Raw genomic sequence first — 12134 nt, 5'->3', positions numbered from 1 at the left:
AACAGTGTAGGAGGGTTCCCTTTTTTCCACACCCTCTCCAACATTTGTTATTTGTAGACTTTTTAATATGGCTATTCTGACTGATGTGAGGTGGTACTTCATTGTAGTTTTGATTTCTATTTAATAATTACTGATGTTGAGCATGTTTTCAATACATAAATGCTGTTATTTCAAGGCTACTGTATACTTTATTGCCTTTGCTTGGGCAGCTTATCTTTTCTTAGCCTAGCTACTTCCAACTCATTCTTTATTTTTTTTCCTTTTCTTTTTTTTCCAACTCATTCTTCAGGTCTACTGTAATTATCACTTCCTCAGAGAATCTTTTTTTGAATTCCCTATGTACCAAAATCCTATTACTGGATACTAGATTCCCTTTGTAGTATATTTACCTTGGTGTTGGTATAATAGTTAATAACTACTAAGGCAATTATTACTAAGGTCTTTCCCAACTTTAAAATTATAAAGGTCTACCCTCTTCACCTGGAATGATATCTTCAACCAGGCCCTTCAAGTCAAAAACTTGAGAGGGCCTACAAAGTTATTATATATGAGCATTATAAAAAGAAAAGGGCAAGGAAATTGTCATCCCATTTTAGGGAATGCCCTACCTGGGATTTGGGAACCAATTCACCAGTTTGTACTCATAGTTGACGAATCAGTTTTCCAACCTCTTGCTAATCAATGCTACAGGAAGAAACAAACATACAAAAAACCCAAAACAAAACAACCAAAGACATTGTCGTTTGGAGTGTGAGAAAGCATTTAGAAAGCAGAAGAAACCTTTCACTTCAGATACTACCACTTCAATATCCCCTTCATTGAAAATATAAAATCACTTTCAATGTGGATCAAAGATAGACTGCTATTTTCCTTGTTTTTTCATTTTTCACAAATAACCCAATATAAACCCCAATAAAACTACAGCCAGCTGAAAAGAAATCATTTTTTATGACTGGCTTTCTAACAGTTACATTATTTGGAATAAGTAAGTCAGCTGCCACTAGGATTTCATGAAGTTAGAATTTTAAATGTCTATAAATCACTAGAATCATTCATGGAATCAGGGCAGTTGGAGCTTTTTCTTTACATGCTTCAAGACTTAAACTGAAGACCCCAAACAGTTTCTTTTCATGGTAGAAAGTTTCAAAAGTACTAATCACCCCAGATATATTGACAACCACTTGGGACTTCTAACAGCTGGTGTTATGAAATCTAATTCCTTAACGTAGATTTGCTTTTTTCTAGACCAAGTATTCTCAAAATGCATGACATAGTCCCAAGGGGGTGAAAATTGGTACTGGGGAGGAAGAGGAAAGAATAAAATATAACTCTTTTTATGCATAAATCACAGATATACATACAATATATAAACGGTATATTTGTAACATTAAAATCTCATGCAAGGGGCAATTAGGGGAAAAAAAAAAAGTCTAAAAATACTTCCTAAGAGTACGATAACGAAATAAAGGTTGAAAAACGCTGTCCAAGACAGAATATAGTGATATGCAGTTAACCTTTCTAGAAAAATATGGTGGTAATTCCCTGGTGGTCCAGTGGTTAGGACTCTGTGCTTTCACTGCCGAGGGTCAGGGAATTAGCGGTGCAGCCAAAAAAAAAAAAAAAAAAAAAAGGAATCAACGAAGACCAGATAGTTTTTGGCTTCTCGTAAGATATTATACTTTTGTATAGTATACATTTGAGAAAAGCCTTTGTTAAAAGGCTAGATTGCTTCTACAACAGGGTTTAAAAGTTATGATACATTTTTAAATAGCAATATCTGATATAACTCTTCTGCTCTCAAAAAAAATGCCCACCTTTGGGCTATCTAGAATCCCCATTTTGGATTAGACTTGGTGTATTCTGCTTTACTTTTGTCTGGGAAGTTCCAAAATAATGAGGTAAAGCAACAGTTGATTGCTTTCATGCTCATTTATTATTACACTTACAGTTAACCAGTTATTTGCCTACGAAAAGCTTATTTATCATCATTAAGTACCTGATTGTAACCAATTCTCAATCAGAATAATGGGGGAAATTTTAGGTACAAATTATTCTAAATCTAAAATGTTACAATGAAAATACACAATAGGGGCCAATTATCTTTTATTACAATAATACAAATAGTTACTCTTCAAAATTAGTTTAATTTATTTCTCCTTTTTATTCCTTAAAAAAATCTTTAGGGCTTCCCTGGTGGCGCAGTGGTTGAGAGTCCGCCTGACGATGCAGGGGACGCGGGTTCGTGCCCCGGTCTGGGGGGATCCCACGTGCCGCGGAGCGGCTGGGCCCGTGAGCCGTGGCTGCTGAGCGTGCGCGTCCGGAGCCTGTGCTCCGCAACGGGAGAGGCCACAGCAGTGAGAGGCCCACGTACCGCAAAAAAAAAAAAAAAAAAAAAAAACCTTTAAAATAACTACATCTTTTGTGTAAACTTACTGAACAATGTTCAAATAGGTAATTTGAATGTCCTTTTTTCTTAATATTGTCTTCTGCCTGCTTTTCAGTGGAGGTAGTAATGAGTAACAAAATAGACTGAAGGGAAAACATAATTGAAAAAGAGAAGGAAAGACAAAATCCTAGCTATATCTAGGGTTTTTGAATTTTAGGACCTAGGATGCCAACAGTCTGCCCTCTCTTCTTCTTACTTATAGAGAGGGAAAGATAAAGAGAGATACACCTGATGAAGAAAGCAAGAGACAGCAAACCTCCCTACATGAAAATATTTCCTTCACATATTCTAATAACTTCCCCCAAATATCAGTAGTTTAAGATCTTTAAAAAATGTAAATAATTCTTGGGAAGACTTAACTTGCAGTGCTTTATACTTAACTTGCAGTGCTTTATATTACTAGATCCACAAATAACAAGGAAAATCTCTCTATAAAGAAGCTATAATCTACAAGGACCCAAAAGATATACATGCAAATAACTGTAATATAAGGAAAGGTGGTAAGACAATTGGAGTTACTTCATAGGGGCTAGAGAAAGTATTAACAGACTGGGGAATACTATGCATGTTTCAAGGAAGAGACAAATAGTGAAGGACAGTAGGGGAATCCCAACGAAGCTGATGGAAAGCACATATGGAGCATGTTTGAAGAACATGCCTGTTTTGGATGAAGAACTAGGTATATGATGGAGAACAGCTGGAAATACAGCTGAAAAGACAGAATGGGTAAGGACCATAAAATGTTATAAATGTCAGCAATGACATTATTATGAATAAATAACAGAATCTGAATAAACAGAATCTGAAAAAAATGACAGATATTATTCAGTACAAAGGGGAAGGTCATGATCACAGCTACACTTTTGTAAATATTTATTAAATATCTACATCTTAGTGATATAAAGGTGAATAGAACCAGTGGCTCTTCAACTTTCGGAGGTATGGCAGTCCTGGTTGTTTGCCTTCAAATCTACTCTTCCTGTTTCCCCTGCTCTGCCCTGTAGGACAGGAAACCTGAGCCCCTGCAGGCAATTTCCTGGGCTCCATGTCGGCTAGCCTCTGGTTGGGTTCAATCAATGGGAAGCACCAGTTGGAGATTGGAGGGCAGTTGGAAGCAGCCATGTTTTTTTCCTCCATTTCCTCTTTGCCATGGTAGAATCTCCTCTACTACTGCTCCCACACCAAAGTCTACCTTCCAGCTTCCACAGTGAAACCAGCCTCTGGGTTTCATCTCTCCTTGTCTTACTGATTATCAGAGTGGTTTCCTGCTGTTGCTACTCTCTGAGCTGGCTCATGTAAGCAGCTTGTCTTAGCTTTTCTATCACCAGTGAAACCAATACCCTCATTAAATCCCTCCATGTTAAATACTCAGATTACTTTCAGTTTTCCTGAATGGATGCTGACTCACACAGAAAGGAACAAACGTATTTGGGAATCTAAATAAGGTTCTGGATACTTTACCCATAAAAAAAATGCCCCACCTATACATTAAGTTTTATAGATAGTCTGGGGGCTCACAGAACTCTTGAAGCCTGTCCATTAATCCCAGATTAAGAATACAACATAGGACAAAAAAGTTTCATTTTCGTAAGGTGAAGTTCTATAGGTGAATGATGGTGATGTTTACAGAACAATGTGATTGTACTTAATGTCACAGAACTGTAAAAATGGCTAAAATGGTTAAATTTTGTTATGTTTTATTTTACCAAAAAAAAAAGTAAGTAAACACAAAGCTACAATAAAACATGGTAAGAGTATGACAGAAGTAATCCACAATGCCATGAGAGCATGTAAGGAGAAAGTACTAACTGTACCTGCTGGAAAAAGTTTGAGAGATTACAATTGACCTGAACCTTGAATACAAGTGTACTAGGGGAGAAAAACATTGCAGGCAGAGAGAACAAAATACATAAGAGTATCTGTAGAAACTGCAAGTCGTTTGGTATGCCTGGAGCATAGGGCCTATGTTGAAAAGTTGAGATCAAGCAAGAGAGATGGGTAGGATCAGTTCCACAGAGCACCTTGTATGACATACTAATAAAACCAAAACTGGTGGCCCAGAGGCAACAAACAACACTTTGATGTAGTTTGGCCTGTACAATATTTAAAGAAATTCCAGCAAGGAAATAGCTGGATGTAGCGGAGTAGCAAGGGCTATTTAAGTGGAGTAGTGAGGTTACTGCTAACGAAAGTTAGCACAGTATGTTGAAGAATGAAAGCTAAGTGAGGAAATAGAGCAACTAAGTAGAGCTTATTCTTTGAATAAATCTGACTTGTGAAAGGGTGACATAGATAGAGCATTAGATAGAATGTGAGGTGGGGGTCTAGGAAAATGTTTTGGAGTGTGTGGGTAAGGGTAAAAAACCCAATTATGTAAACTCTAAGGGGAGAACTCGATTTTTAGCATTTGGCACAGTGCCTGGAACATACTACCACCCAAAGATTTGCTGAAAGGACATAATGAAGAAAAGGGGCCAACAATGAGAGGGGCTGAAGGAGTACTGAGAGGGAGGGAGTACTGACAGGAGGAGAAACATGAGTAAATAATAAAACTGTTAATATTTTAAGCCACTAAGTTGTGTGATCATAGATCTCCATGTTGATATAATGCTAAATGAAAAAAGCAAGAGTGGTGAGTGTGGGGAGATTTGCTTTTTTGGGGATTATTCTTTCACACAACTTGAAATTTTTTTAAGTGTACAACTCTTTCAACTTTCAGAATTGGAGGTGTAGTGTGAATGCTTTAGGCAGATTTTTGTAACAGTAAATAAGATGAATTGCAAGACCATATGAGAAGCCATGACAACAGTCCAAAAGAGAAGTAATGGGATGCATACTGCTAGGATTGGTGGCAATGAAAATGGAATGTGAATGACAAATAAGAATTTTAGGGTAAGAAACAATCTCTGTAGTTTTTATCCATTTAAAAAAAAGGAGGAAGTCTAGGAGAGCAGCTGGTTTGTGGAGAATAAATACAAGTTTGGTGTAAATTATTCCAGTTAGAAAATCGTACTGCTTTCTTAAGACCAGTGGTTCGTGCCCTCCAGGAAACATACTGGCAATATCTGGACACTTTTTTTATTCTCACGACTGGGTGGGGGTGGGGACTGGGGTCCTGCTGGCATCTAATGGATAGAAGCCAGGGATGCTGATAAACATCCCACAATGCACAGGACAGCTACCCATAATAAAGTATGTCAATGTTATTGTGAACTTTGTGAAAGTCTACTTTGGATCTGTTTACATATAATCCTAATTAATATAACAATTACAAGATAGCTAGCTTTTTCCTTAGATGATGTAGGTTAACTGTTGATATTCAGTTCTGATAAAGTGCACAAAAGATTAACCAAACATTAACAAAATATTAGTTTAAACTTAAGTCATTATTTTCTCCAAAAACATATGGTGGAACCATTACCTTCTAATGTTTTCTGCAAAATGTGCTCATCAAGAGCCTGTGCACAAAAGCCATTTTTTTGGACAGGGCTGAGTACTTAAAATGGAATACGAAATGGATTTTTCTGGCAATAAAATAATGGTAGTAATGGCCGTGGATGCCAGGGGAAGTTTTATCACAATGTTTACCATTTACCATTCACATATGATGTCTGTAAATCACTGGCTCCGGTTTTGAGATTTATGTGGCTCTCATTCCCAGCAGTACAATCCTCTTTATTCTTTCAGGGGAAAAACAACAAAACCCGTTTCCCACACAGACAATACAGCCTGACAACTGGCAGTGTTACTAATTCTTTTCAAATTGAGGAAAAACTAACTAGGACTAGAAAATGTTTAACTGGAAGGCATTTCCCCTGTGAAAATTCTTGCTAATCAAAAGAACAGGAATTGCTGCTGTCTTAAAGTATGCAACTGGCATTTCAAACCTCTACACTCTACGACTTCTTGCGGGAGGGTGGGGGATAGAGAGGGAAGATCACCCCATTTGTCCCAAATTCGTAGTTCTAAGGGCTAGTTATGAGAAGGTCGTCAAGAAGATCCTTCTACAAAGCTGGGTGGCTGGGGAAGTTCTTATTTTTCCTAATTCGGTCCCAGCTCTGACACGGGAAAGTGAGCCCAAGGCTGAAGAACGCAGTCCATCCATCACATAGGCAACTCCCCTTGCAGGGATCCTAATTAAGTGTGCAGGCCTGATTTTCCCACCGGATCCGGGCCTCAGGTGTTTCACCCCGAGCTTCTCTTCAGCCTCCCCTCGCCACGGAGCCTCGGAAGAGAGGTGCATCCACACACAAAGAAGCTTAAACCATCCGAGCCTCCGACTGAAGAAGATTCACCTCCAGTCTGAATTTGCAGGCGGGGAGGCAAAGCCCCAAAGCTTCCCCACCCAAAGAAAACCTTTGGCCCCAAAGGTCCTTCCGTCCTGCTTAGCCTGGTTCAATACCCCTCCCTCCAGCGTCGGCGCTTACCCAATACCAGTCGGGCTACGTCCGAAGGTAACAGCATGATCGAAGGCGCAGAAGGAACCGCAATAAGAGACGAGACCCAGGTAAAAGCCAACACAGCGACAGCTCCTGCGCCGCATCTCCCGGTTCCAGTGGCGGCACTAAACCCGCGGCGATTTGTCCCGCCTCTTTAGCTCCTCGCCAGCCAATCGCTTCCGCCGGAGAAAGAAAGGCGCCGAAATGAAACCCGCCTGGTTCTCCTTCGAACTGTCGTCATATCCGTCCTCATATTTGGAGGGGTGAGGCTGAAGGGGGCGAGGAGGCGGGACGAGTGAGCCGGAGCCCGAGCTAGCGGGCGAGCGGCGAAGGCAGGGTCGCACGCCATTGGCGGGCAGTGCGAGCGGCGAACGCAGCGGTTGCACGCCATTGGCGGGCAAGGAGCAGGCGCGTTTCCTAAGGTGAGCCCGTCGTTTTGGGGGTGCGAGTGCTGGGAGCTGAGAGCTTGTAGCGTTTGGCGCGCATGGGCAGACAGTGTCTGGGCGCCCGTCTGCCTTACTGCTTCCGACGGAGACGCACGCTGCGTGGTCACGCCAGGTTTGATCCGGAAGCCGAAATAGTGCGTGGACAGCAGGCTCGGCTCGTGAGGGAGGCGAGTTGAGCGGGATTCTAGGCTTCGGCTATCGCCGCTTCCAGAGATTCCGCGTTGGCTATCCGAGTCCAGCGGTAGGGGCGCGGAAGCAGCGCAGTGGCTTCTGCGTTGGGGAGTTCAGTCGTATCTGACCCGTTCAGTCCTGGCCTTCAGACTCACTCCTTCTCTTCACCTCATCTTGCCCAGCCCACTGCCCTTATCGCTCTCGTCCGCCCACCTTTCCTGCTCCAGCCGACTTAGCCTTGAAGCTGCTTCTTAATGCCCAGAATTGAACCTTGGTGCGCGTACCCTTCCCGTGTCCAGATGTAACTAGATGGCTTGAGCAATCATCTTTTTCTCCCCTCTCATAATTAGTAGTTTTAATCAGCGAGCAATTGGTTTGGGCTTAAACTACAGTCTCGTGATTAAGAGCATGGGCTTTGGTATCACACTCCCGGAGTTCGAGTCAGCTAGCTGTGTGACCTCGCTGTACTGTCTTCCTTGTGATAATCCTGTCCTGTGGTGAGCACTCAAGAGCGTTGGTGGCTGCTTTTATCAGGTACGGATAAGTAACAAGACTATTAGAATTAAGAATGAAAATGTGATAGAAGAGGATTGTGGTGGTAGAGGAGTGGATGAGGTTCTGTAGAAACGTAGCCTGGGAGAATCAATTCTGTTTGCGGTGAGACCTTGCAGTGTTAAATTGTCCTGAAGGGTGATAGGAACCTTCTAGACAGAAGGGAAAACGCATATAAAGGCACAACGTGTAAAAGGTTCCTGAAGCTCAAGAGTGAGGTCCTGCACTGAATGAAATAGATGTGGGCATTTTTCCCGTGTTGAAGTCATAGGAATGGATGAGATCCTACTGTGAGAACATACAGTGAAAAGTAAGGAGACAAGGATGTTCTTTCAGGTGTGGGTGGAAAAAGAACCATCAAAAGAGACTTGTGAAACAGAAAGGAAGGGAATAATGATAACTGCTAACATTTATTGAGCAATTTCTATGTCCCAGGCAGTATTAAACATGGACACGAATCCTTACAATAAATAACTCTTTGAAGATCTAGTTCAGTTTTAGTATTGTTTTTCATTGAGAAGACAGAGGTTTAGAGAGATTAGCTAACATGCCCAAGGTTATACAGCTTGTAAGTGGCAGGACCAGGTTATGAACTAGTACAATCTGACCACAGACTCCACACTCTTACCGTTAGAAAAGAATGGTATGCTACAGGTAGAATTAGATCTAGGAAGATGGTATATAAGCATCATTGTCAAATTCTGCAAAGGGACCAACTTGGTTGAGATCCGAAAAGGAACAACGGATTTTCCAGTTCAGAAGCTGTTACCTAGGAAACATGTACCATGCCAGTTGCATGGTTGGGAGTAGAATCTTAATCGTTGTGGATTAATGTATTAATTGAATTCAACTTTATCTGGTGACACTCTTACTCTGCCTGTCTACTCTCTAGTTCCTTTGGCCATCTTTCAGTTCCTCCAACATACTTTGCATTTTTTCATCTTGGGACCCTTTGGTTGTGCTAGTTTCCTTCTCTAAGATGTTGGTCCTTTAACTCTTTCTATGATTGGCACCAGTTCATTCAGATCTTGGCTTTATTGTAACTTCCTCTGATATATTTTCCTTGATAGTTTATAAAAAATGATCCGTTCCATTGCTAATGTATATTTGCTTCCTTTGAGTCATATATCACAATTTGGAATTATGCATTGATTTATCAGTGTACTTGTTTATTGTCATTCTTCCCCACTAGTCATGACTCCATGAGGGTAGGATTTGTGTCTATTTAGTTCATTATGTGTCTTAACTACCCCTAACGTAGTACCTCACACATAGTAGTTGCCCAGTAAATATTGTTGCTTGTCGCAGTGAATGAACATTTCCTGTTTATGTAGATAATACTGAACTGTTTTGTTTTCTTGAAAGTAATCAATCTCTGAGAATTAGATAAGGGGAAAAGCAAGTTCAGAAAACCCACAGCTTAAAAAAAAAGTTTAGGGCTGTCACTTCTTGGAAGTGTCACATGTTCAGTAAACATGCATTTTTTTTCACACTACAAATAGCATATTAAGAATATAGGTGCTTGGGCTTCACTGCTGGCGCAGTGGTTGAGAGTCCGCCTGCCAATGCAGGGGACACGGGTTCGTGCCCCGGTCCGGGAAGATCCCACATGCCGCGGAGCGGCTGGTCTCGTGAGCCATGGCCGCTGAGCTTGCGCGTCCGGAGCCTGTGCTCCGCAACGGGAGAGGCCACAACAGTGAGAGGCCTGCATACCGCAGAAAAAAAAAAAAAAAAAAAAAAAGAATATAGGTGCCTGCCTTTATGGTTCTTTGGATATTGCTAAGGTGTTTTCATTGGTTAGAATTCCAATTTTATTTTCCTTATTGATTCAGGAAGCCTTTAAACTAAGATTGAGCAAGAAGGGAGAGGAGTTCTAGATACAACTATAAGGAATGGAAAAGTAAAAACGACAGTCCTTGTCTTCAAGAGGTATACAATCAAATGAAAAAGGCAATCAAATAAATAATGACCTGTATTCTACAGCATAGAAAAGGAGGTTGTTATAGGGGTAAAAGAATCAGAACGACTTACGGATATAAATGGAGAAGAGAATTAGAGCTATCTGCCAATAAAATAGGTAATCTTACTAGGAAGTTTGTTCTAAGTGAGAGTGTTCAAAGAGAGGTCAATAATTTTGTTGGAGAGATTTCTTCCTTTGTAGGAAGATTGGACATGGTCTCTCAGTTCGTTCCAATTTTAAGATTCTGTGAGATTAAGCAGGGGCAGAGTAATATACTTGATCTTGAAAGATTGAGTAGAATTTATGTGGATGGATGGGGAAAGGACTTTGCCCGCCTTTGTTTCCTCTTGAGATATATATGTAGTGTAGATATAATAGACAGACGTACATTTTTTCCTTGTTTATAAACATAGTAACAAAAGTGAAGCTTCTTTGTAAAAAGGCTCAGAAATACTAAAACAATGCTTTTCTTGAAAGATTTTTTTTTAAGTTTATCAAAGGAAGGTTTGATTATATCAGAAAATCTAAAAGGAGGAGGTCTACTGCAGTGGCATTAAGATATATAAAATATAGTTGACCTTTGACATTTGCAAGGTATATCACTATAGCATATAACTTCCTTCGTTTCCTTTTATAACAATAATATCATTTTCTCCTACTTTTATGTATTAAATGAGAACCATAAAGCCAGTTGAGATGTAAGTGCTAGGCAAGGCTTACTAGCTCTGATAACCTCTTACATATCCATTCCAAAGCATAAGCAATTTAAGCTTTTGGCTCAGGAAAGTGGCAAGTCACTACGTATAAGAAAGGGTCCTTTTAAATCGTTCAGACAGTGTTAAATCCTTAAGTGCTATTTTCGTTACTCTTTGCCTGGCTGCCTTTTTTTCATCTTTTATATTTCAATTTAAATGTCATGTTTCTTAGAAGAAGAAAAGGTCTCTCCTCTAAGAGATCCTCTTCTTAGAAGAGGTCTCAGAAAAATAAAGTAAATTATACCTTACTTATTTTTATCCTGCTACACATTCAACACACATTTGCATGTTAAGGCTTTGTTTTGATATATTCTAAGAAAATCTCATTTAAATATGGAAGTATTAAGAAAAATCATTGTGCATTATAGTATGCCTCTAGCTATACAGTTAGATCTAACTATATATTAATACCACAGTCTGAAATAATTTTACATATGTATATTTTTTTTTTTACAGATGATGTATTTTCTGAAATTCTGAATCATGAGTCTAGCACTTAATGATCTGCTTATTTGCTGCCGTCAACTAGAACATGATAGAGCTACAGAACGAAGGGTAGTAAATTACTTAAATTTAATCTTTCCTTGAAACAAATGTGTGATTGGTAACTCATTATTTTGTTCTTTTTTCATTTTCAGAAAGAGGTTGAGAAATTTAAGCGCCTGATTCAGGATCCTGAAACCGTTCAACATTTAGATCAGCATTCAGATTCCAAACAAGGGAAATATTTGAATTGGGATGCTGTTTTTAGGTATTCCATTATAAATGTTTTTACTGTCTTTATTTTTCTTTTTCATTTTTATTTCTCTTGTGATTCTTTTTGTGTATGTAGGTCTAATTTATCTTTGCTCCCTTTGTACCCTTGTGCCTTGCATAGGAAATTGGCGCTCAATATTTATCTGAAATATAATTTTTAAAGGATGTTCATATAGAAAAAGTTAAAATTTTTGAATCATTTGTTCAATAAAATGTCTTAGACATATTTCACTCAAGATTAGAGAGAATTTCATTCATACCAGTTCATTCATAAGACTTTATTTCAAATTAGAGCATAAAATTAAGTTATATCAAGTCCTTTATTGTTACTTTGATATATTTAAATATTTCTCTAAGTAACTGCCATATGTCAAACTATAATAAAAAAGTAAAAAGGAATTTTAGAAAAACTATATGAATGCAGTTAACAAACACAAAACTCTGGCATTGGAAAGACACAATTCATTGCTGAACTGGAGTGGCAAACAATTGATGCTTTTTACATTAAGACATAATTTTCAATTACGAAGTCCATTTATAACTAGAAATAGATTGTAAGACTTAGGAAAGATGAATAAAATATTTTAAATTAATATAGAATACTGATAA

The 12134-nt window shown here is 39.2% G+C and overlaps 2 protein-coding genes across 3 annotated transcripts in view; one reads left to right on the top strand and one right to left on the bottom strand.

Moving 5' to 3' along the window:
• NPAT (nuclear protein, coactivator of histone transcription) overlaps positions 1–6989 on the bottom strand; it is a 51673-nt gene extending 44684 nt beyond the window's left edge. Inside the window, exon 1 of the mRNA XM_065882349.1 lies at positions 6881–6989. Coding sequence (XP_065738421.1) covers positions 6881–6989 — 109 coding nt within the window. The remainder of the gene's footprint in view (positions 1–6880) is intronic.
• Positions 6990–11252: 4263 nt separating this feature from the next.
• ATM (ATM serine/threonine kinase) overlaps positions 11253–12134 on the top strand; it is a 133385-nt gene continuing 132503 nt past the window's right edge. For both annotated transcript variants that reach the window (XM_065882336.1, XM_065882335.1), the window contains exons 1-2: positions 11253–11324; positions 11408–11520. In XM_065882336.1, the coding sequence (XP_065738408.1) occupies positions 11253–11324; positions 11408–11520 (185 nt within the window). The remainder of the gene's footprint in view (positions 11325–11407; positions 11521–12134) is intronic.

This window comes from Phocoena phocoena, chromosome 8, assembly GCF_963924675.1.
Source record: "Phocoena phocoena chromosome 8, mPhoPho1.1, whole genome shotgun sequence".
Taxonomy (NCBI): Eukaryota; Metazoa; Chordata; class Mammalia; order Artiodactyla; family Phocoenidae; genus Phocoena; species Phocoena phocoena.
Note: the sequence above shows the minus strand (reverse complement) of the source record. Positions and strands in the feature narration are given on the sequence as shown.